The sequence below is a fragment of the Bos grunniens genome, chromosome 9 (assembly GCF_055505025.1).
Source record: "Bos grunniens cultivar Pamir isolate PY7600 chromosome 9, Bosgru_T2T1.0, whole genome shotgun sequence".
NCBI classification, from domain to species: domain Eukaryota; kingdom Metazoa; phylum Chordata; class Mammalia; order Artiodactyla; family Bovidae; genus Bos; species Bos grunniens.
Genome location: NC_141173.1, coordinates 96,505,260 through 96,530,752, shown reverse-complemented (window position 1 = coordinate 96,530,752; position 25,493 = coordinate 96,505,260). Strand labels below are relative to the sequence as shown.

The following is a 25,493-nucleotide window of genomic DNA, read 5'->3' as shown; positions in this document are numbered from 1 at the left end:
CACAGTAGGAGCACTCTCATCACCCATGCTGCAGGAGCTCATCTGACAAGGGGCTCGGTGGACTCCTTGGCTACTTGCAGGATTACAGGGTAAGAGACCTAATGATACTTTGTATAGGAGACCAAGGTCCAGGGAAAACGAAGCAGTAGCTCCAGGTCATACAAACCCATCTGGGACTAAGGTTCAGGATTTCTGACTTCCATCCAGTGCTCCTCATACTGCCCTACAAGGCTTCCCTTACTGCCTCTGATCCATCCTTTTAAAAGAAAATAGCTGCATTCGTCCATCCAGTTCATCCATGCATCTCTCCATCTAGCTATCTGACTGATCCACCCACCCTGGCACCCTTCCATCATTCACTTCTCCAATCCATTCATTTATTTATCCACCCATCCATCCGTCCTTGCATCCAGCCATCATCCATTTCTCCAATCCATCCATCCATCGTTGCATCCACCCATCATCCATTTATCCAATCTATTCATTTATCCATCCATCCACTTTTCATCCATCTACCCATCCATCCATCCATCTTCCATCCATCCACTCATCCAGCATCCATTCATCCCTTATTGTCTGTATTTCTCACCTGCAGATTGACAGGAACTCTGAGCACTTGCCTTGGACTCACCTGTTATCATATCCCCTGGGGCGGCTTTGTCCCAGTCCACAATGACAAATGAGTGGCAGCCTTCCACCGCGACCACGGTGATGTTGCGGGGGACGTGCTGAGGAGGCGTGTCACTCTTCTTCAGGTCATTTGGAATGATTTCATCCAGGCTGTCCACTTGGAAGTGATCCAGAGCGTCAGTCAGAGAGCACGGGGCGGACGGGTCTTTATTTAGGTACGTCACGTAAGGAGCTGGAAAAGAACAAAGATACCCAGTCGGGTTGCTTAAGGCTTTCTCTGAGGGCAGAAACATGATGTCTGCTCCATGGAGTAGACCCAACATTCAGTCTCTTTCTGCTAAACATCCAGGGTCATCAGCCCTGAGGCCAAACGCAAGCGCACATCCCTACCTCTCCTGATTGGATCCACATATTTATTATAGCTTTCAATCTGGTGGTTTCAAAAGATCCCATTGCCCCATCAACATCAATGCTCTCATAGTGGTTTTGAAACGGCTCCAAATGACAATTTAATGTCTAATAGAATTCTGCGGCATTGTGCCATTCCTGTGCCCTTAAACTTGGAAAGGTGCGATTGAATCCAACTTGGAGTTCTCTCAACACATTTCATTCCCTAGACTGTCTTGGGACCAGGAAAAAAAAAAAAAAAAACCATACACCAGCCAAGATGTACAACCTTAGCCTCAGTCCAGGCTGGCCTCCCCTGGGACATCAGGGACTCACATAACCCCTTGCACCCATGTCTGCACAGGCTAGGCCTGAACAGCCGTCTACAACATTACCACTCAGGACGAAAATAGCAACTCACATTTATGGATAGCTTCAAGCTTTTCCTACACTCATGATCTCAGCAGATACAAGGGCCCCAGGATTAAGGCAGGATAAGAACTGATAACCCACACTCCAGTTGAACCTACCAGTGCTGAGAAAGAGCCCACAAGACTTATTACATACACGCTAGAATAGCCAAGGAATTGGATTTGGGCTTTATACATTCAAGACCCCCAAGTGCTCCCAAGTAACAGTTTCTAGAACTTTCTAAACATCCCACTGCATCTCCTCATACAGCTTCTCATTCCCAGGGGCTGTTAGAACTGAAAGCAATTTTTAAGCTCCTCTGTTTTCCAATAATCCATACAAAATTAGGCGTTTTGAGCTTGTGCATGGATCTGATCAGGAAGTTTGGGGGAGCTGTCTACTGTGCTTTATAAAGTTATAGGCATATGAAAACAGCCAGACAATAGTAAGCCTTTCAGCCTTTGAAAAGGTCTTCGGAACAGCTAATAATAGCGCTGAAAGCGTTTCAATTTCTGTCGTGGAACCACAGAGAGAAAAGTCAGAACATTCAGTGAATTCAGCCAGGCTGCGGCATGCCATGGACCAGCATTACCACTGGCCTCAGGAATCCTCCTCCCAATTAAGATTCTTGTTCTTCAAGTGTGAGTAGTTCAGACACTCAATACTACATCTTGGCTGACAAGAGCTGTTCTTCGCTGATGGCAGAACATTTGTTTTGGAAACAGAAAAGTGTGATATTAGTTTAAGCTGTTGCCTGTCTCCACTCAGTAACAAATGATTTTTTTCCACTTAGTGATATGTTAATCTGTCTTATTAGCAAAGTTCATTAAGGGCATGGGAAAAGAAGGCTCCCAAAGGGAATGAAACACAGTTTAATGGCATAAAATTTCTTCCTGAAACTGTTTTAATAACTGAGAAAGAGGAATACGGTCAATTTCTAGATCGCAAGTCCTTGAGGCTAATGAAAACTATAGGAAACAACCTCAAGGAAAACAGCTTCAGCTCTTTGAAACTGTAAGACATACTAGTAGCTCAACTCATCAAATTGCTCATCTTTTAGGGAGGAGTTAACAAACAACACTCAGGGGCTTCCCTGGCGGTCCAGTGGCTAGACGCCCCACTCCCAAAGCAGGGGACCTGGGTTTGATACCTGGTTGGGGTACTAGATCCCACATGCCACAACTAAGACCCAGAGCAGCCTAAATAAATAAGTAAAACAAACAAACAAAAAACCAATGTGCAGGCAAGGCCTAATAAAAGTCTCATCTCAGAAAAGTTGGCTATAACAAAAGTCTTATAGTCCCTGGACTTGATGACTATTAAGTAGTTCTTACTCCTCATCTGCACAACACAGCCTCTCTAAACTCTGCTCCATCGGACACCACATGTTCTCCTGCGCGCCTGCTCCCCTGACTTATGCAGAGAGCAAGTTCATGTTTAGAAAGCATCCCAACAGGACTGACGCACTGACTCGCCCAAGTGGAAACGTCACCCTGGGAAAAACCTCTGCTCCAAACGAGCTGCCACGGCCAAGCCAAGAGATTCGTTCTGCTCTTCTTCAAAGGATGAGAGCTAAAAACTCATGTTTCTCTGATTAAGGAACTTCTACTTACCAACAAAACGTTTCTTCCCAGCCAGATCGAATTCTTCTTCGGGGTAGGAACTGATGGAGCCTTCAGGCGGGATGACGGCGGGCGTGGTGGTGGTGGTGGTGGTGGTGGTGGTGGTGGAGGGCTGGGTGGTAGGCGGTGGCCCCGAGGTCTCAACTTCATAATCTGAAATGATATGATGGTTTTGTAACTGGGCACATCCAGAAAAGGGGCACCTTAAGATTGAACGCAACACTAAAGTGTAAAGGCACACAAACAGACTCTAGAATTGGAGAAGGAAATGGCAACCCACTCCAGTGTTCTTGCCTGGAGAATTCTGTGCACAGAGGAGCCTGGTGGGCTGCTGTCTATGGGGTTACAAAGAGTCAGACACGACTGAAGCGACTTAGCGCAGCAGCAGACTCTAGAATAAACGCTATACCTGAACAGAATTTGTTGCTAACAAAACAATATCCCCCCACCGACCATTTTTCAGTCCTTAGGGAAAAGCAGCTGCAGATAGAAGAAAGGAAGGGAAAAAATTAAAAAGAAACACACATGACAAGAAAAATGAGATTTTTGGAATCAAAGCTGGATAGAACCTTAGAACTTACCCAGGTTAGCACGCTCCTGTTACTGGCCCCTGACCATTCTCTGCCTAAGTAATTTTCCCTTTTAAAGCCAGAAAAGTATCACACGAGAAAAGAAACCTGATTTTTTAAAAAATTTGTCACCTGCGTAGGGGTTATTTTCTGAGGGGGGAGGTGGGACTAATCCTATTGAGAGAACTAATCCATTAACAAAAAAAAGAAAATTCTGCTCCCTTTTCAACAGCTCCAAATCACAGGGTTTTATTTCCAAAGGTGCTAAGAAAACTTCCTTTGCTTTCTCACATCTGCTATTTCTCTTTCAGGTCTGTTTTGTTTTGTTTTGAAAACTGGGGATTAAACAACTACACTGAAGCTCCTGACTGCATCAGAGGTGATGTTATTCCCACATTCGTAACTGAAGAGCCTTGAATCCACAACCAGCCAGCAGGCAGACTGAGCACATTAGTGCCAAAGGCCAGCACTGGGAGGGGGACAAGCTTTCTACGCAAATTTCCTTCAATTTCGGGGGCAATTTACAAAACACAAGAACAACCGCAGGGAGGTAAATATAATCACAGCAGTAATTACTATGAATGGAGTGACCAGACACCATGCAAAGCAAGCCTCTTCTTCATCTTAGAAACTTCACTTTCACTTGAAAACATTCTGATTTTTTAAAAAATCAGCACATCTACCGCATTGCTTTTTGAATGTAATTAGAAAAGGAAAGGAAAGAGTGAGAGTGAGAAGAGCCAAGAGGGGAAGCTGGAACTCGGTTAAACTAAGTCGTTTTTATTAACGTGTATGGGTGGTGCGGGGGTGTTCAGACTGAAGTAACTCCAGAATTTCCAAAAGAAGGAGGAGAAGGTTTGAGATGGAGGGAAGGGGGCTCAGGGGTCTTGTCTGGAGGCTGCATCTGTGTATCAAGCACACAGTTTTCCTCTGGATCAAATTTTTATGGGGCGAGGGGAGGTAACTTGGAAGGGGAGTACCACCACCCTTCTCTAAGTGTTGCCCTCCAGCCCTAAGTTCTGAGGGAAACAGGAATTGAGACTATCTACTTAGCCCACTTCAGCCTTCCCAGGTGGCTCAGTAGTAATGAATCTGCCTGCCAAGCCAGAAGTCACAGGAGACACGGGTTCAATCCCTGGGTGGAGAAGATCCCTGGGTGGAGAAGATCCCCGGGAGAAAGGAATGGCTACCCAGTCCAGTATTCTTGCCTGGAGAATTCCATGGACAGAGGAGCCTGGTGGGCTAACAATCCATGGGGTCTCAAAGAGCCAGACATGACTGAGCGACTGTGCACGCACTTAGTAACAAACATCAGATTCTCTAATCAGAAAATACCCCCAATCATGTGCTTGGAATCAATCGTACCTTCATCATAGATGACGTACGCCTCTTCCGTGGGCACTGCCGTGTCGGTCTCCAGCCCTGAGAACTCATCTAGGAAAGAGAAGGCAAGGGCAGTCAGCAAATGCCCCGGGCTCTCTTCTCAGAATGGCGCCAAGGGCACGGCAATCCAGCCCCGTGCTGCTGGCTTCAGGGGGGATAAGCCTCCCCTGCCACGGCCGCCTCGGCTTCCTCAGGAGGAAGAGCCTCAGAACGTGGAGGGCTCCATACGAACGGAGAGTTTCTCTCCTTTGCGCTCAGTGGGGTGCACTGGAAAAGACACCTCCCCAGCGCTCCCGACCCTCCAGCAGAGGGCGCTCTTCCCGACTTGTGAGGGGAGGAAGGCGGAGGGGGACGGAGGGGAGAGGGGGATGGAGAGGGGGAAGGGGGCAGGCGTGAGAACAAACATTCTCGGAGGGCAGGGAACCCCTTTGTTCATGGCCTTTGGTGGCTCAGACAGTAGAGAATCTGCCAGGAAGGCGGGAGACCCAGGTTCGATCCCAGGGTCGGAAAGAACCCCTGGAGAAGGGAATGGCTACCCACTCCAGTATTCTCGCCTGCTGGTGATGCTGCTGCCGCTAAGACGCTTCAGTCGTGTCTGACTCTGTGCAACCCCATAGACGGCAGCCCACCAGGCTCCCCCGTCCCTGGGATTCTCCAGGCAAGAACACTGGAGTGGGTTGCCATTTCCTTCTCCAATGCAGGAAAGTGAAAAGTGAAAGTGAAGTCGCTCAGTCGTGTCCGACTCTTAGCGACCCCATGGACTGCAGCCTCAGTCCATGGGATTTTCCAGGCAAGAGTACTGGAGTGGGGTGCCACTGCCTTCTCCATTTTCTCGCCTGGAGAACTCCATGGACAGAGGAGCCTGAAGAGCTGCAAATCCATGGGGTGGCAAAGAGTCAGACACAACTGAGCCAGTCACACTTTGATTTTTCACTCATTCCCTCCATCCCCTGGTCTTGCCGCTCACATGATCCAGGTGCCCTCCTGCCTCTCTGTTCTATTCTGGCTTCACTGCTCCCTCTAAGCTTCCATCCCCTCTCAGTGACTCGGGAGATAAATCTGTAATGATTAGAACTTCTTAACTTGCCTATGAAGTTTGGAAATAATATCCTAATGATTACAAACATCTCTTTACAAACAAGTTGTATTTTACTTATAAAGCCACTAGATCTGCTATGACTACAAAATTATCCTATACATGCAATCCGTAGACTTTTATATGTGATTTTTTTTAATCTACCAGGAAGCCCTAATTATAAGAACCACTGTTCAAATAACTATTATTAATGGCTTCCCAGGTGGCTCAATGGGAAGCCCCGGTGGTTCAGCAGTAAAGACTCCACCTGCAGTTCAGGGGATGCAGGAGATGTGGATTTGATCCCTGAGTCAGGAAGATCTCCGGAAGGAAGAAATGGCATCTCACTCCAGTATTCTTGCCTAAGAAACCACATAGAAAGAGGAGCCTGGAGGGTTACAGTCCATGAAGTGAAGTGAAAGTTGCTCAGTCGTGTCCGACTCTTTGCCACCCCATGGACTATACAGTCCATGGAATTCTCCAGGCCAGAATATTGGAGTGGGTAGCCATTCCCTTCTCCAGGGGATCTTCCCGACCCAGGGATTGAACCCAGGTCTCCCGCATAGCAGGCAGAGTCTTTACCAGCTGAACCATCAGGGAAGCCCAAGAATACTGGAGTGGTTAGCCTATCCCTAGGAGAAGGCAATGGCACCCCACTCCAGTACTCTTGCCTGGCAAATCCCATGGACAGAGGAGCCTGGTAGGCTGCAGTCCATGGGGTCGCTAAGAGTCGGACACAACTGAGCGACTTCACTTTCACTTTTCACTTTCATGCATTGGAGAAGGAGATGGCAACCCACTCCAGTGTTCTTGCCTGGAGAATCCCAGGGACGGTGGAGCCTGATGGGCTGCGGTCTATGGGGTTGCACAGAGTCAGATACAACTGAAGCGACTTAGCAGCAGTAGCCTATCCCTTCTCCAGCAGATCTTCCTGACCCAGGAATCGAACCTGGATCCCCTGCACTGCAGGTGGATTCTTTACCAGCTGAGCTACTAGGGAAGATCTTACAGTCCATAGGGGTTGCAAAAGAGTCGAACACGACTTAGTGACTAAAAACAACAAAACTGATAAGAGCATGGATGAAAACTTGGTTCAAAAAAGTGAGTGATTATAGCAAAAACAATTTTTTGCCTCCACAAGCTGAGTACTGCTTTCAGCAGAAGCTGTTTTGGGAAGATGGGAGGAAATCCATACATGACTTCTCTGGGGGAGGAAGACAGATGCAGCTAAAAAAGAAGATACTTTCTCTGCAGTTGGTGAAATATTGAGGCAAAAGATTTCCTAACTCAAAAAAAAAAAGTTCAGAAGAATTCCTTCACTTCCTTTGACCTGAAGCCACAGCAAATTATACAGAACTCTCAATCCAAGGCACACTTAAGAGGCAGAGAGGGTGAGTGAGGAGACAGGAAGCAGGAAGTGGGGTGCATCACATGCCTTTGGGGCATCGGGCACTGTTGGGTATATATTGAGTCAATCCTCACATAAATCTCCAGATACGTGGGGTTGATTACACCCACTTCTCAGCCAAGGACACCAAGGATTTATAACATGCCTGGAGTCTCACAGCTGGTAAAGGACAAAGAGCTAAAACAGAACTGAACTGCAAGGCCTTGGCTCCAAAGACTTTATGCTTCATCAAACTGCCTCCACTGTTTAAAAGTTGGACGAACCAGTCTTTTTGCTTATAAACCTTTGGGCGCTTCACTAGAATCATCATTCTGCAGCATAACGAAGGGGGAATTGAACTAGAAAAGTATATAAACCTCCTTCACTAAAAAATTACAAGCACCAATTTTGAATTTTGTTTATGGTTAGGAAATAACTGATCATTCCCCTGAAATAGTCCAATAGAATCCTTCTATTAGGCTTTTTTGAGCCTACTTCGAATAACTTCATGAATGTGGTGCTGCCAGAACAACTCCACCAGCGGAGGACAGTGGCGACCTCGCCTCGCCTGTCCAGCCGCTCTGGGATCGTAGTGAAAAGCCCTGTAGACACCGGAGGCCCATGAGATGCATCCCACCTGCCTCACCATGGAGGTGGTGACGCTGGATGTGTTCTGACGTGGCCAGCAAATGTCATCAAAGAGAGGTTGTAAGAGATCCACCCTTCAGGATGTGCATTTTGAGAAAAATGACTAGACAAGATTTTTTTTTCAGTTCATTCCAATGTCAATATGCCTGAATCCAAGAGGAATTACTTCTGGGCTGGTTTAAATCAGAGTTTTCAAGTTCACACCACCTAACATTTGGGGTTATCTTGCTATTGTTTTCCATGACACCATTTTCTTTCCTTTATTAACTTTCAGGAACGTAGTCCTCTTGTGGCTTATTATCAGCTCAGAGTCATTTCATTTCATTATTATTTTTGGTTAGGTCAGAATGAATAAATGGTACAATTGCTGCAGCCCAGAGTGAATGAGAAAGAGGCGAGTCTAGGGTCTCCTCCATGGATTCCTGATACTAAGTACAGTTCCTTAAGGAGCTGAAGCACTCTGGTCCAGCACCAGACCACAGAAACCACCCCTTCACCTGTGAACTTGGATCACTTCTTGAGACGAGTGACAGTTAAGTCTTCTGGCAAAAGTAAACACCCTACTGAGTGATTTAGTGCTCCTTTTTTTTGTTTTAAAACCAAATAAAGTCAGAGATAATTTTTCTAAAATAGCACCATCTTGATTCCAAGTCAAAGAAACTTCCAGCTGTAATGAAACAGATTTACTTTTTTTTTTTTTTTGAAAAGCTGACCCTCAGAATTTGCCCCACCTGAATGCCAATTTGGAGTATCTGGAGCCACATATAACTGGATGTTTTTAAGCCAACCCAAAATCCATGTCAGAAGCTTCCACCTCTTCACATAAAAGTAGCAGCCGGCCACCAACCATGTGCTACAGTTTATATATGTATGTTTTTTCAGTGGTTTTATCCAAACGGTTGTGAAATTTAAAAAAGAAAGTGCAAAATGTTTGGGTCTTAGTTCCAGAGATACATTAAAAAAAAAAAAACTGTTAAAGTAGATTCTCATTAAAACTTTGGAGAGAAGGTAAATTACAGTCATTTGAAACCCAAGGATATTTGCAAATTATTTCATTGGTCCAGCTCAAGTGAACTTTCAATTATTCTCTTTGTATTTTCTGTCTTGCGAGTGAGCTGTGGCAGGAGAGAACTGTTTTCCGTAATGACTGATGTTCTTCTAAAGATGCCCCCAGGTCATGTTACAAATTGTTGAAGATGTTCAGCTGGCTCATAACATTTCCAAACACACACGATACCATCAGATCCGCTGTCAAAATGGAACCTGAAAAACAAGCATCACTGGTAAAAAGACTTCTCAAAAGACTCTAGCTTCTCCGTTAGAAAACGGAGCATGCCTATGGCTTAGGGTATGGTATAGATACCCAAAGATACATAATTGGGTACCACAAGCAATCTGAGATGAAGCAGAGGATGCTGTCTCTACTGCAAGGAGTTTATGACTTAATAGAGAAGTCATAGCAAGCAAAAAATTGTGCATGTGTGTGTGTATGTAAAGAGAGAAAGGGTGTCAATACACTAGAAACAAACATATAATATGCATCTATGCATACAGGAATATGTATAACTATGATGTCTAGAAAAAGATGCCTAAATTACTGAATAATTTAATGACACAAGGTTATTCCCAGAACACTGTTAAAGCAGCGTTTTCAAAGAAAAGAGGGTACTGACATAACCAGGAGAGTAAAGACTAAGATATTTGAAAAGATGACTTTTAAAACTGGAGGGCTAGAAACCTAAAAGCTCATCGACAGAGGAATAGATAAAAAAGATATGGTATATATATATATATAAGAATATTACTCAGGCATTTAAAAAAATGAAATCCTGCAGTTTGCAGCAACATCAATAGACCTGGAGAGTGTCATACCCAGTGAAGTCAGTCAGACAGAGAAGGAGAAACCCTGTATGACATCCCTTATATGTGGGATCTAAAAAGAAATGATACAGATGAACTTACAAATGATTCAAAGGAAAATGAACTCATGGCTGCCAGGGGTGGTGGGCTGGGAAGGGAAGGGATAGTCAGGGAGTTTGGGATGGTTATGTACACACTGCTATAGTTATTAATACAATGGATAACCAGCAAGGACTTATTGTACAGCACATGGGACTCTGCTCAATGTTATGTGCCAGCCTGCATGGGAGGGGGTTTTGGGGGAGTATGGACACATGTACATGTATGGCTGAGTCCCTTCGCTGATTGCCTGAAATTACCACAACATTGTTAACTGGCTATATTCCAATATAAAATAAAAGTTAAAAAAAATTTGGAGGGCTAAAAACAAAATGTTAGGATTTTGCCAACAGAAGGTAATGACAAATGGTTGGCTAGCTGGGGGCTGAGGAGGGGAGTCTCAGAAGGGCAGGTATTCTCACAGTGATCACAGCAGAGGGTCTAAGTCAGCATTCTTGTAACAATTTCAGGTGAGTAGGCTGCAAAGTGCCATGGCCAAAATGCACTTGGTAAAAAGCACATGTGTGTACACATGGAACCCCAGCACCTGTGAGTGTACATTGTAGACCGAAGCACAGTGTCCCTCGATGTACACAGGTAATTGGCCCAGAGGCCCCTGTGAATTGGCCCAGAAGCCCCTGTGAATACCAAAATCCATGGATGCTCAAGTCCCTCCTATAAAATAGTGTAGTACAAGGAATCCAAGCTGTGATGGCTAGAATGAAAAAAACAGATAATAACAAGCGCTGGTGAAGATGGAGAGGAACTGGATGCCTCGTACGTTTCCAGCGGGGAATGAAAATAGTGCAGCTGCTATGGACAACAGTTTGGTGCTTCCTCAAAAAGTTAAACATAAAGCAAATATCGTATATTAGCACATACATATGAAATCTAGAAAAATGGTATTGATGAACCCACATGCAGGACAGGAGCAGAGACACAGACATAGAGAACAGACTTACGGACACAGCAGGGGAAGGAGTGGGTGGGGTGAATTGAGAGAGTAGCATGGAAACGCATTCATTATCATATGTAAAACAGATAGCTAGTGGGAAGCTGCTGCATTATACAGGGAGCTCCACTTGGGATTCTGTGATAACCCAGTGAGGCAGGATGGGGTGGGAGGTGGGGCGGAGGGCTCAAAAGGGAGAGGACATATGTATGATTCACACTGTTGTGTGGCAGAAACCAATACAACATTGTAAAGCAATTATCCTCCCATTAAAATTTTTAAAAAGTAGTAGGGAAAAAATTTAAACAAAGAGTTACCAACCAACAAAACAACTCTACAGAAGAGAATTAAAAACAGATATTCAAAAGAAAAAAATATGTACACAAATGTTCACAGCAGCATTATTCATAATAGACAAAAGGCAGAAACAACCCAAATGTCCATCAACTGATAAATGGATAAAATGTGGTCTTTCCACACAATGGAGTATTAGTCAGCAATAAAAAGAAAGAAGTACAGATAACTTGAAAACAAATTATGCTAAGTGAAAGAAGCCAGACACAAAACGACACATTTCACATGGGATTCCATTTACACAAAATGTCCAGAACAGACAGATCGAGAGATAGAAAGGAGACAAGCAGCTCCTGGAGCTGGGAGGGGCAGGGATGGGGAGTGACTACTAATGCGTGTAAGGTTTGTTCGGGGGGGGACGAAAATATTCTGGGACTTGATAACGGTGACAGTCACACAACTCTACGAATATGCTAAAGTCTTTAAAACTTTAAAAGGGTGAACTTTATGGCATGTGATTTTTATGTCAGGAAAGCTATTGTTAAAGATGTTTTTTCATAAATAGAAACAACTATGATTAGAAATAATATTAGGAAGAAAATATTTAATGAAATCGTTAGTGGAGCAGCAGAAATGAAAAAGGAAGGTAAGCCACAGTGAAGTATTTTTAAATAATAAAATATAGACATACAATTAAGACATATTACTCTCCCCAAATTTAACTTTTTCCAAGACTTTGTCCTTATTTTCAAAATGCTGTCTAGAGGTAAACTATTACTAACCCTTAGACACTAATTTGGCTTAGGCTAGGCTATTAGACAAATGTACAGGAGTAAAGTAAAAAATATACATCTCTATCAAGATTTGCAAAGAAAAGAAGAAAAAAAATATCAAGAATCTGACTTTCATGGCAACTAAAAGTCCAAAATTACAAAGTAAATGAAAAGAAATGAAAAGACCTACATAAAAGCTAAAAGAAAATGTAAAATATTAATAATAATAGTAGTAGTAATTAGAACAAAATCCAAACAGCCACTCTTCTGTTTATAACCTATTAGTAAAGAAATATCTGTTCTAATCATACTTCAATTAAATAATAGCCACACCAGTGTATGCTGAAGAAGTCAAGGAAAGTACAAGATATTTTCATACCAGAAACCCAAAGGTAAATTCAAATTTGTACTCACTTTTAATTGGTGGTGTGAGAATTTTCTTCCTGATTGTCCTCTTCTTCATATGTGCCTGTTCTTCGGTGTGAATTTTTCAGATACATCAGATGTTCCTGTTCATTTGGAACTTTTTCGTGGAAAGACTAATTTCAAACAGAATTCTCAATCTGGAGACAGCATTCACGTTCAGATTGAATGATGGTGTGCTACGAATTCAGGGCACGCATGTGATTCCTGAAATAAAGGGTCTTCACTCTGCACTAGCTTAAAAAGACAGAAGCTTTACAGCCTGCATGGCAATTCATTTCAACCTCTGGAAAGTGCAGTCGCTCAGTCGTGTCCGACTCTTTGTGACCCCATGGACTGTAGCCTATCAGGCTCCTCCGTCCATGGGATTTTCCAGGCAAGAGTGCTAGAGTGGATTGCCATTTCTTTCTCCAGGGGACCTTCCCGACCCAGGAATCGAACCCGGGTCTCCCACATTGCAAGCAGATGCTTTACCATCTGAGCCACCAGGGAAGACCTGCCTTCTGAAGCCTGAGGCAAATACAGATGACCTCCCCCAAGCAGCGCGAACAGGGACAAGCAGAGAAGATGATGGCATCTCGGCTCCACCGTGACTTGGCCCAAAGCGCCCCCAGGTTCCGTTCCTTAGGGGAGCAATGGGGGGGGTGTGGTTCTCAGTAAGAAGACACAGCAGGGGCACAGGACAGCTGGGACTGGGTGTCCCAGATCAGGAAAGGGCTCAGTCTTAGCCAGTGGACAGCCCCGCTCCCATGAGAGCCAAGTCATGTAAGCATAAGCATTTTTCAAAGGCAAAGAAGTGAAAGTGTTAGTTGTTCAGTTATGTCTGACTCTTTGCAATCCCATGGACTGTAGCCCACCAGGCTCCTCTGTCCATGGAATTCTCCAGGCAAGAATACTGGAGTAGGTTGCCATTGCCATCTCCAGGGGATCTTCCTGACCCAGGGATCAAACCCGGGTCTCCTGCACTGCAGGCAGATTCTTTACCGTCTGAGGGATTGCTGTTCAAACATGCTTGGGAAATACTACTATTCTTGGAAATTCACAGTGAGACTATTCAGTGGTAAGAGTCCAACAGTCAGAAATTCCTTTAACTTTGTCTGAATCACATAGCTAATTACAGAACCTTTTTTCTATATTATTATTATAACAAGTACTAATCTACTAATAGAAATGGCAACCCACCCCAGTATTCTTGCCTGGGGAATCCCATGGACAGAGGAGCCTGGTGGGCTACAGACCATAGGGTCACAAAGAGTCGGATATGACTGAAGCAACTTGGCACGCACACACGATCTACTAATATCCAGTGGAATACACTTTGGGAAATGCTGGTCCAAACTAACAGTGTCTCATGTTTCAGACAAATTTTTGACTCGGGTGGGGACAAGGGTTGCCAGATAAAACAGAGGAAGCCCACTTAGATCTGAAGTTGTGTGCCTCACTCACCACACCCGGCAGGCTCTGCAACACCCCCTTCTGAAATGCCACTTTACGACCTGAGTTATCAACAGAACGAAGACAGTTACCTTCCTCAGGGTAGCACTCCGGGACCCCACGTGAGCCCATTATGAGGTTGCCATCTTTGTCATGCTGTTCCAGGGTCCCGGGGGGACAGGTGGGGATAGGGGTTGTGGGCTCCGGGGTGGTGGTGGTGGTTCTCCGGGTCGTGGTTCGGGTGGTCGTTGGGCGAGTGGTGGTGGTGGTTGGCCGAGGGGTCGTGGTGGGCCGAGGGGTCGTGGTGGGCCGAGGGGTCGTGGTGGTGGGTCTTGTGGTTGTGATAGGGGCGCGGGTGGTTGTTTTGATGACCTCCAAGCCCACCAGGGGCTTGCCTCCAAGACTCAAAATGGGCTTATCCTGGGCACTGGCCAAGGGTTTGGAATGGCGCCCCTGTCCGAAGAGTGGGAGGCCATCAGGGCTCACCACGGGAGTCCCTCCCAGATCTGAAACAAAAGCAAATAAAAGCTGTGCAGCCAGGTGAAACAATCCAGGGAAGTAAAAAGCAAGTGGAAAGTATCTTCTCAATGTCTTATATTCTATAATCAATAAAAGGCAAAGAAATAATGAAAAGGATACCAGCTGAGGTCACAGTACCTGCTACTATCCAGAAACTTCTGGGCCTTTTATATTGTCCATTACTCTGCACTAGCTTATAAAAGTATATAAATATCGCATTACCTGCAATAACTCTAAGTCTCTAGGAAGGAAAGTGATTCTTTCCCTGTGCTTACTCCTACCACTACGGACTTAAGTGTTACTTTGGACCAGTGATAGCAAAGTTATTCTGCAAAGAGCCAGAGAGTAAATATTTTAAGCTTTGTGTTGCTACTATTCAACGCTGCCACTGCATAACAAAAAACATAGACAGTAAACCAAGAAACGCATGTTTCTGAGTTCCAAGAAACCTTCGTGTATGGAGAGTGAACTATGAATGTAATATAATCTTCACATGTCACAAAATCTATTCTGTGATTTTTTTGGCAGTCATTTAAAAACATAAAAGCTATTCTGAGCTCACAGGCTATACAAAAACAGGCAGCAGGCAGGGTTTGGCTTTAGAAGTGGTGTTGCTGAGGTCTGCTCTGGACTGCCCAATCCCAAGAATGAAGTCAAGAGCCACCTCCTCTAGACGGTGGAGTCTGTAGGAAGATAGCTGGATCAGGGAAGAAGCTAAGCTCCACCCCTTCCAAGGCACCTCATCTCCACGAGGTTAATGTAACTGGACCAAGGGCCCCCATTAAAAATGAGGAAAAGGAGGAAGAGAGAAGTTGTTACGCTTCAGATGACTCAGGGCACTTTTGTTCCATGAGGACCATTCTCACTTACCCACAATGGTTCGACCATCTCCGCCTAGTTTAATCCGGAGAGGATTTCCTTGTGAATCTTGTAGGTACCTTCCTTCTGCATTTAATACTAACCCACGATCAAGGTCCACGACCTAAATCCATGACACAGATTAAAGGATATATTGAACATTTCAAAATACACATTAATCCAACTACATGAATATAGACAAATAGGAAACACTATTTTTGTCAGCATCATTCATAAGGTATAATAGGAACGAAGTACAAAACAGTCATATTTCATAATTGTTTATCCATATAACAATTGTTTCAAGTTTTCTCAAATATTCAAAAGATGTTCAAAATACATTTACCATTGAGTATGTTGTATGTCAAAAGCAGGAAACGACCTAGGTGTTTATCAATGGAGAAAAGAGATTAAATAAATCATGTCCCATCCATACAGTGAAATACTGTGAAGCCAGTGAAAAGGATTTGGAAATTCTGAATTTATCATGAGATATACTGATGCAGACTTAGATTAAAGGACTGATTATTTTGCAAAATGAAGTATATTCACTTGTATATATAAGCTTAAAAGTGTAAAGAGAAAATTCTGGACAGATATATCCCAAACTATTAATAGTGGTTGTTTCTGAGAAGTGATCTGGGATGGCTATTATCTTTTTATATATTTCTGAATTGTTTTAATTTCTTGCCATGAACACAACAGGTTTCCATTTTGCTGTGTGTTAAAAATCAAAGTTGTTATATCAAAACCAGTTTCATTTGTAATTAGCCTAATATAGCACACATGAAAAAAATTTCATGTTCTAAGGAATTATACAACTTGGACAAAAAGTATTATTATCTCTGTTAAGAAACAACTCATGTGCCACACTGATGATTCTCAGAATATGGTCCTGGACCAGCTTCCCCAACCTCGCCTGGAAACTTGTCAGATATGAGAATTACCTGGCCTGAACCAAACCATATTGACAAGCCCTCAGGGAGTCTGATGCCCATCAGTGTTTGGAAACCATGACTTTGAACAATCAAGTCACTGGAGGAACCCCTGCAAGCAGGCCACTTGTAGGGAACTATCTCAGTAATTAAAATAAAACTTACATAAATAAACCCTACTTGCAAAATCTACTCCATACCATTTCAATTCAAAATTGTTTACAATGACACTTTGCTTTCGTATGTATTCTTCCTTCTATAAATTTCTGTTCCTTTGAGAAATGACAAAATGTATCTTGAGGCCACCTGTGACTGAAAATTCTTTGAAGTTCATCAATATGTTTTCCTAAATCTTACTACTATATATATAAGTGAGAAATTTTGATTGGGAATTCTACTATGAATAATTATTTGATTCTCTGAAAAAATATTTTAAATCTCTGAACATTCTAAGTGTTCTGTCCATCACCCTCAACCCACCAAAAACTCCTAAACATTTACCTTAACCCCAGGAAGTTAAAGTCATTTAGCTTAAACATACATAAAGTACTAATACTTATTTTTTATTTCAGTCAAACAAAAGTTGTTGGAAGATTTAAAAGGTGATCTGATAAAAGCTGCCTATTTGATCTGGAGATTTTTGTTTTGGTTCAGTTGTTTTTATCCTGCTTCCTTTTATAAAGGATTTGAGATAATTTACAGAAAATATGTATTCTGTTTAATCGAACCATAAAGAAAAAATAAAATAAAGCTAGCAGGAATGGGAAAACAGAAATTCATTGGAGAGGCTGTGCCTCAGGTTCTGTCTGACTGGTTGGCCTAAAGATTTATGTGACCTTCTTAACCAGTCAAGAAGAACGGGAACAAATGCCCATCAGAATCAGCTCAGTCGCTCAGTCGTGTCCGACTCTCCGCGACCCCATGAACTGCAGCACACCAGGCCTCCCTGTCCATCACAAACTCTTGGAGTTTACCCAAACTCATGTCCACTGAGTCAGTGATGCCATCCAACCATCTCATCCTCTGTTGTCCCCTTCTCCTCCCGCCTTCAATCTTTCCCAGCATCAGGGTCTTTTCCAATGAGTCAAATGAGTCTGACAAATGCCCATGCCTGACCTAATTAGCATGAGAAGAAAGCAAAGTAGTTCTTAGGAGAACTACTTAGGAGAATCAAAGCCTTTTCTGAGCACTGGAAGAAATAACACAGTATAAGTATACTGACATACAAGTGGTTAAAACTAGAGAAAAAAAGACGGCTTCATCTTCTATTACACAACGCCCACCATTTTTCTCTTCCCAACAGCATGAAAATAACCGGTATGTGTAAAGAAGTTTACCCTACCCACTTTGTTCCTTGAGGGCCATTGATAAGTCTTTGTCCACTTGGCTTTCCATTACCACCAGCAAGTGCTCTCCCTTCTCCATTTGGTCTTCCATTATAACCTACAAGTTCCCAAACAAACAAAAAATACAGAACCTGGTAAATTCAACACTCCTGGAAAGTTGGCTTCATACCACCCTATAAGTAGTAACATATCATTTCAAACCGAAACACTAAACAGAATTTTGAACCAATAGCTCAAATACATCAGCTAAAGATTGACTGAAACTGTGACTTCTACATGACAAATAAGAATGTCCGTGAAGAGCATGGTACAGTCACAGTTTTCTACAACATTGGGGGAATGAGAGGGTTTGGCCTAAGTACAATTTCCAGGTAAAGTTTAAGACCATAGTAGTTGTAGCTGTATTTTAGCCAGCTGGAAGGTGGAGGGAGGGAGAGTTGGAAGGACAGGGAAAATTCTCTCTGACGTCTATGAGATACTGTGCTGCTCCCCTCCGCAGATTATACTAAATGCAACCACCGTCTCTAGCTGACTCGGGTCTAGATCATCCATCGCCAAGTATAAACACACAGTCCTGACTCAAAGCTCGCTGACTTCAGTGGGGCCACAGAAGGATTTTCTCATAGAGGAGGTAGCAGGCCCTTTAGTTGCTATCTGGCTGTTCCTTGCACCTGCCCTGTCTCTTCACCTCCTGCCCTTTCTGATCACCTGCAGCTTGGTTGAGGCCTCTGCTGGAAACATCTGCTCTAGCTTGGCCCACCAGATAAAGTGCCTGGGCTTCCCCACAGCTATTTGCAGGTCAGAGACATTTCTCTCGCTCAAACAGTTAATGAAAATTAAGAATTTATTGACTTTTTTACTATATACAAGGGAATGTGACTTTTACATCTATTATTGGGGTGTTAGGTTTGCATAAAACAGTCCATTTTAATGGAAAACTGACCTCCTTGTGGGGGCACTGTTCTAGGGCTTTACATTGAGCTAAATTAACAGTATATTGCATGGATTAACAACAACTAATACAATTAATCAAGAATGTTCTATTATGCCCCAAATCCATGCAAGGGGAGCGCAAGGCACCACTTAACCAAATGCAGGTTTCAGGTAAATACCTTAGCTCCTGCCCTGGGTCCACATAGACTCCAGCTCACAGCTGTCTACATTCTGTCCAAAACCTAAGTCACACATCAGCATGTTACTCCTCTGTGCGACCATCGTTTTTCACAGTCTTTTCTGGAGGTTTTAAACAAGGTTCACTGATTGCAACATCTTAGCAATCCTCACCCAAGACATTTGAGTTTGTCCCCAGATATTTTTAGCTGAGAGGTTTATATGCAGAATAACCAGAACAAGTTCCAGCCTCCACAGGAACTAATCCTTCCTGTGGATTCCCTAATACCCCCTGGGACAAGAACAACCTAAAACATAGGAACCTGAGTATGGCATCATGGCTGTGACACACGTTCACAGATTTAGATCTTAAGGAACTCAAAGAAGCGCGATGGGACACCAATGACAACCCACTGCAGGATTCTTGCCTGGAGAATCCCATGGACAGAGGACCCTGGCGGGCTACCGTTCACCAGGCAGGAAAGAGTCGGCCACGACTGAGCAGGCACACACACACCTACCAGAGGGTTGTGGAGTCGGTGTTGGGATTGAAACAGCCGCTCAGCCACCTCCTAGCTGTCTGACCTCCAGCAAGCCACTCAGACCCCTAAACCCCGGCTTCCTCATCTGAAGACCGGGGAAGCGATGCAAATCCAGGAGATGGTTACCAGGATAAGATCGTGTTTACATCTCAAAGCTCCTAACCCAGTGCTTAGACTGAGCAGATGGTCAGTAAGATAAAAGGTTCTAGGAATTGCTACGAACCCTGCTGAGAACTGTCAAGACAACTTTCGGGTAAAAACAACTCACCTGGTCTCGAAGGGGGTCTCACCGGCGCGCGCGAGAACGGGTTCCGGAACCTGGAGTTCATCATCCGCTGGCGCAAGGAGAGCATCGGGGTGGTGGGGGCGGACGGGGCGGGCGCGCGCGTGGTGAACCGCGGCGGCGCGGGGGTGCCCACCGTGGGGCTCGGGGTGGCGGCGGGGCTGCGAGCGGGCTGTCTGGGCGGGAGGTGCGAGGCTCTCGGGGAGCTGCCTGCAGGTGGAGAAAGAGGCCGCTTCACCGGGGTGGCGTTCTCGTCGTGCGGGGAGCCCACTCTGGGGGGCGCCAGCACAATGACTGGCTCCGTCTCCCCCTTAGCGAGGGTCCCGTCCACGTGTTTGCTGCCCCTGGGGCTGAAGGAGGAGGGCCACTTAGGAGCAGAGGAAGACTGCGGGTCCTTGTCCTTTCCTCCCTTAAAGAACATCACGTCTTCATTCTCCTCCTCGGCTGACACTGACTGCTGCGATTTGGACGGCAGGGGCTCCCTTTTGGCTGGCGAGGCCTGGGACGCCCCATCCTTCCTGCCCGCCCACTGGGGGCCTACTCTGCCCGGGACCCTGGTGCGGGCGTGGGGGTGCAGGCTGCCGGGCCTGCCCGCGGGCCTGCGCAGGTGACCATCGCCCGCGCTTCCTGCCTGAGCGTCCACCTGGCGGTGCTTGGGAAGCGATGGGGTGGCGTCCTTGGCACCGGCCGAGTACGCGGGTGCTCGGACGCCCCCGGTCCCCGCTTCTGCGCTGTCGTCGTCCAGATTCTGGGGAGACGCCGCGCGGGAGGACTGTCCGCCTCTGGACGAGTAAGAGTCTGAGAAGGAGGCGCTTTCCTGCGACGTGGGGTGCGGACGGCCAGCCTCGGAGGGGAACGCAGGCTGGGGTCTGGAAGGCGGACGCCCCACTTCCTTGCTCCGTGGGCCGTGGGGTTGTGGCTGGGACGCCGGGACGGCCGAGGAGGGTGACTTTTCCAGAGCAGCGGACCCGGCACCCATCCTTTGGGGCCCCGTGGGCCCCTGGTGGTGTGGGGACCGTGGCGCAGGTGGCCGGCCACCCAGCTGCGTTTTGGGAGACCCGCCCTCCGCACCAGCGTCTGTGCTCTGCTGCGTATCCTGAGCCTTAGAGGACGGAGGTTTGGCCTGAGGGGGCACCCCAGCCCAAGTGCCGGTGGATTTGGGGTTCTCTGGGAGGGGCTCCTTCCGCTGCAGGCTCGCCCCTCTCTGGGGGCCTCTTCTCAGATGGTCCGCGCCCCGGGAGGCAGGCTGCCTGGAGGAGGAAGACACGTGATGGTTCACCACGGTGGCAGGAAGTGGCTTTTCGTCTTCAGCCTCCTCTTCGCTGTCTTCTTGGCCTCCGGGGCCGCGCCGATGGTCAGAAGCTGGGTGAGAATCCACCCTCGGGTGAACCCGGGGGGAAGCGGTGGACGGAGGGGAGCTGGAGGGGTGCAACCGGGGTCCCCGGCCATTGCCAAACCTGTGTGGATATCTGCCGTGGGCAGCGAAGGGTCTGTTTCTGAGCGAACTGAAGTGTCCAGAGACCGGCGGGCCTGCGGGCAACCGGGACCTAAATGTTGGGGCCGTGGCTGCAGCCGGCCTCCCTCGCTCTTCCGTATCACTCTCACCATCGCCATCGGAGTCGCCTGCTCCCTCAGAGGCCTGTGTCCTCGAGGACGGCCGGGTGGACCCTGACGGCGCGTTGGACCTGGCGGCCGGCGCATCCTGACCATCCTTCCAGCCGCGGGAGAGCGGAGACCCGGGCTGTGGTTCGGTGATCAGGAGCCGAGATGACCCCCCAGGAGATGGAGAAAGTCTCGAGGGTGGGGCTGAGGCCCTGGAACCTTCCTCCCTATCCTCTGAGTGGGGTGCCCTCCGGGCAGGCAGGGCTGGTCTTGTGCCATGGTGCGCCGCGCTTCGGTCGCGCAGGGCACTCCAGGCCGGGTGGCGGCCGGACGACAGGGCCGGCCGAGCGTGCGCCGCGCTCTTGCCAGGCAGGTGTTCCGACAGGGCATCCTTGCGGGGCGGAGAGCGAGAGGTGGTTTCCTCCTCCTCTAGACCCACTGAGTCATTGTCAGTAGAGCTGGAAGGCCGGCTGGTGGAGGGTCCCCCAGAAAGGCGGTGAGTGCTGCTCTCAGGGGGTGGACGGGAGGCAGAAAAAGATGCAGATGCGGAGGGGGGCGCCCCCGGACGAGGGTGGGAGGTGGGCGAGGAGACGCGCTGGTCCACGGCTTCCTTTCGCGGCAGCATGGGAGTGCGGGCTCTCACTGGAGTCCTCCCAGCGGCAAGGAACGGGTGGACAGGTCTACTTGGTGGCCTCTGCTGGGACTTCTGGCCTTGGGTCTCTGGGGGCGAGGTTGGTGGGTCCCCGCGGGAATCCGGCTCCTCTTCGTCAGTGATTTCTGTGGACTGAAGACCCGAACCTCCATTCTTCCTAGGGGGAAGCTGGGCTTTTCTGAGCAGTCCACCGTTAGCTAATATTTTGTTCTTTAAGTCGAGAAGCGGGCTCTTGACATTTCTCCCTTGGGGAGAAACAGGCAAGTGAGTATGTTTTGAGGGAGCTGGCGCTTTAGGAGATGAGGAAGGCTCAGGCTTTTCAGGTTTGTGCTGATCTTCCGTGTCTGTTTTCTGTTGAACTTCAGACTCACTGGTAGGGGCTGTAACAGATTTTAAAGAATTTGCTGTCAAAGAAGCAATCTGAAAGATGTGTGATGAAAAATTATTAAGATGGCAGTATGGAGGTGCCGAACACTAGTAATAAAACTGATAACTTCTCCTCCTTTAGACACTAGACACTTGTTTTCTCAACTATAGCAATCTCCTTTAAAGTTCTAGTTTGCTTTAAGCAATATAGTCCTTTTATTGCCATGCCCTTTTCCAGGGGATCTTCCCAACCTAGGGATCAAACCCAGGTCTCCCACATTGCAGGAAGATTCTTTACAGTCTGAGCCACGAGGGAAGCCTCGATAACTTTTAAAGTTCTATTTTGCTTTAAGCAATATAGTCCTAGAGAATATGTGTGCTGAGTTTCTATAAATTGAATCAGGCTATGCCACAGCTTATTTGAAGGAATTCTGAAATGAGTGCATTGAACCAATCCATTGAGTTCATAAGTACAAAATCTTATATCAGATCAGATCAGTCGCTCAGTCATGTCCGACTCTTTGTGACCCCATGAATCGCAGCATGCCAGGCCTCCCTGTCCATCACCAACTCCCGGAGTTCACTCAAACTCATGTCCGTCGAGTCAGTGATGCCATCCAGCCATCTCATCCTCTGTCGTCCCCTTCTCCTCCTGCCCCCAATCCCTCCCAGCATTAGAGTCTTTTTCAATGAGTCAACTCTTAATATAACTGTCAAGATATTACAAATGCATTATAGCTGTTCCTTACAATGTGGGCAAGAAATACACATAAGCCTGGCACAGAATGTTCAATGATCTGTACTTAAAGTTATATGCAGATGTGTTGTGTGTGATTTGCAAATGACTGGGGTGAGTTACACATTTGTCATTTTTGAGGCATTACAAAGACTTCCCTATTCCTCATAACATGTCTTTACTTGCTTTTTTATGACTTAAAATCCCTTTAATGATGGATACATTTGTAATCCCACAATAAAGCTTAAAATAAAAAGACCCCTGGGATAGGCAAAACATTATATTATGTGAACCCTACAATTTACTCTTTTTGGAGACCAGGGTTGAATGCAGGAAAAGGATGCTGTCAGGGGAGAAAGATTTATATAGATAGTGCTGGGGAATCCAGAGAGAGCAAACTTCATTTATTTCAGCTGTTTGAAGACAGAATTGCAGTAGACTATGGATCCTCACAGCATATAATGAAGGAGAGAGCTACCAACATCTGTTGCAAACTCAGAGAAGCAGGAAGGAAAATACAGCCCACTCCAGTTTTGGACTTTATTGACCTGCTGGGTTTTGATACTGAGCAGATAAACAAGGTAACTGAAATTCTTCTGGGTACTGCTGCACTCCAAAACCATGGAATACAAACTATAAAAATTTTATGTGCTATTTATTCACTGAAATGGGACCGACTAAAAATGTCCCATTATGCCTGTAAAATGTTCTTTCCCTGTCATCATAAACCCCAAATTACACAATGATATAAGATTAATCACGGATGTATCCATTAATCACATAATATGTAATTAACATCATAATAACAATTAATGTCATTAGCAATCAATATCATTTTAGGGTTTGGGGAGACCAATTTCGGAAGGGACCACAAAAATATTTTAGACATCAGAATAGCACTTTAACCCCGCAATTCATCAACAGAGCAGTTCTAAACCCATGAGAATGATTCAAAATAACACACCACAATTAGGAGTAATGAAGAGAGAGAGAAAGAGAGCCACAAACACACCATGCTTACTTGGTGGCAGAGCAACAATGAAGGCTTTGGAATGAGGCCCCATTCCTCTCCTGTTGGCGGCCCGGATTTTGAAAAGATAGCGTTCCCCAGGCTGCAGACCTTCTACCCGGGCAGACGTCGTCTCTCCAGGGTAGGTGAGGGACTTCGCTCCAAATGGTTTGAGAGCCGGGGCGTATGAAAGAATGTACTCTGAAATGATTTGGCAGACGGTTGGAAGGAGGAAACTGAAAACAGTCCTGTGTCCAGCAGACAGACTGTACGGGCAGGATGAATTAGAATGCGCATTACTAAAATTAATACTCTAGCTATGCATGCCAAGTCAGCAGCTGGAGCATAAAGACACAGTAAGAGGTGAACCGGTGACTCAATCAGGCCACCAGACAGTCAATCAGCTGGCAATTTTCCATTACTGCAAACTCAGCATATGGACCCCAGGAGGCCAGTCTTCACACAACGTACCAAAAATATTTACACTGTGTTTGGGTTTTTTCCTCATTGCATTTATTTACTAATTTACCATGACAGAATATAGCCAGAATAGAAGAAATCAGGGCAGGGAAAAAGAAAGACAATTTCTAGGAACTGATTCTGAACAGCTGCTGACACCTCTAAGAGTTCCGTTTTATGAATCAGGGCTGTTTGTATTTGTACATTAAGCCAGATAAATTCCATATTTGAAATATAATTTCACTTTTATAATAATTAGGGAAGTTCTTAATATATTCGGAAAAGGATTTTTCAGTTTTTAAAACTGTAAGGACAAGTTGCTGAGTCATACATAGACTTATGTGATGTTTAATGTTTGCCTATATCTGCAAACATATTATGCCTTGGGCTTTGAAAATCATAGCAAATTCAGTCCAAGGAATTAATATATCTCTGTGGTTATATGGAAATAGTGCAATATAAGGAAGTCATGTTTTGAAACCATCCATGCCAAGGCTTCAGTCCCATGGTTGGATGGCATCACTGACTCAAAGGACATCAGTTTGAGCAAACTCAGGGAGACAGTGAAGGACTGGGAAGCCTGGCCTGCTGCAGTCCATGGGGTCGCAAAGAGTCGGACACGACTTAGTGACTGAATAACAACAAGGTTTTGAAGCGTAATTTCCATCCTCAACTAAAAACTGTCATGAATATTTTCCTGCCAATAACAAGATTTATAACTTACTGAGTTAATATGAGTAGGAGCTAACCAAGGGGCGGGGGTGGAGGGGGGTGGGGTGAATTACACAATAACCATGCAACCATCATACTTCTTAGGGAAGCATGGATGAGCTTTCCTTTTTTCCCTAAGCTCTAATCTTTCAAAAGTACATTAGTTAAAAAACTTTCATCCAAAAATCCTTTTCAGCATTTGTCTGAAAAAAATAAACCAGCATTCTTTTCTTGTCGAAAATGAACAAACTAGTCATTTGTGGTGGTCAAAAGTAAGAATTTAAAAAACCCACTGTCTATAAAATTTTGTAATTTAGATTGTTTTTATGGATTCAATTCATCTGGAAAAAATTTGACCATGTCAAAGTATATTCTTTTATTATATTTTCTTTTTCTCAGATGTAAAATATGCCCCAGG

The 25,493-nt window shown here is 45.5% G+C and overlaps 1 protein-coding gene across 1 annotated transcript in view; it reads right to left on the bottom strand.

Moving 5' to 3' along the window:
* Nucleotides 1–25,493, bottom strand: part of FNDC1 (fibronectin type III domain containing 1) — a 109,983-nt gene that overhangs the window by 21,007 nt on the left and 63,483 nt on the right. Inside the window, exons 10-17 of the mRNA XM_086318594.1 lie at nt 23,918–24,106; nt 19,526–22,174; nt 17,602–17,702; nt 15,337–15,448; nt 14,040–14,453; nt 4,985–5,053; nt 3,042–3,203; nt 632–862 (exon numbers count right to left, since the gene is read on the bottom strand). Of these exons, the coding sequence (XP_086174720.1) occupies nt 632–862; nt 3,042–3,203; nt 4,985–5,053; nt 14,040–14,453; nt 15,337–15,448; nt 17,602–17,702; nt 19,526–22,174; nt 23,918–24,106 (3,927 nt within the window). The remainder of the gene's footprint in view (nt 1–631; nt 863–3,041; nt 3,204–4,984; nt 5,054–14,039; nt 14,454–15,336; nt 15,449–17,601; nt 17,703–19,525; nt 22,175–23,917; nt 24,107–25,493) is intronic.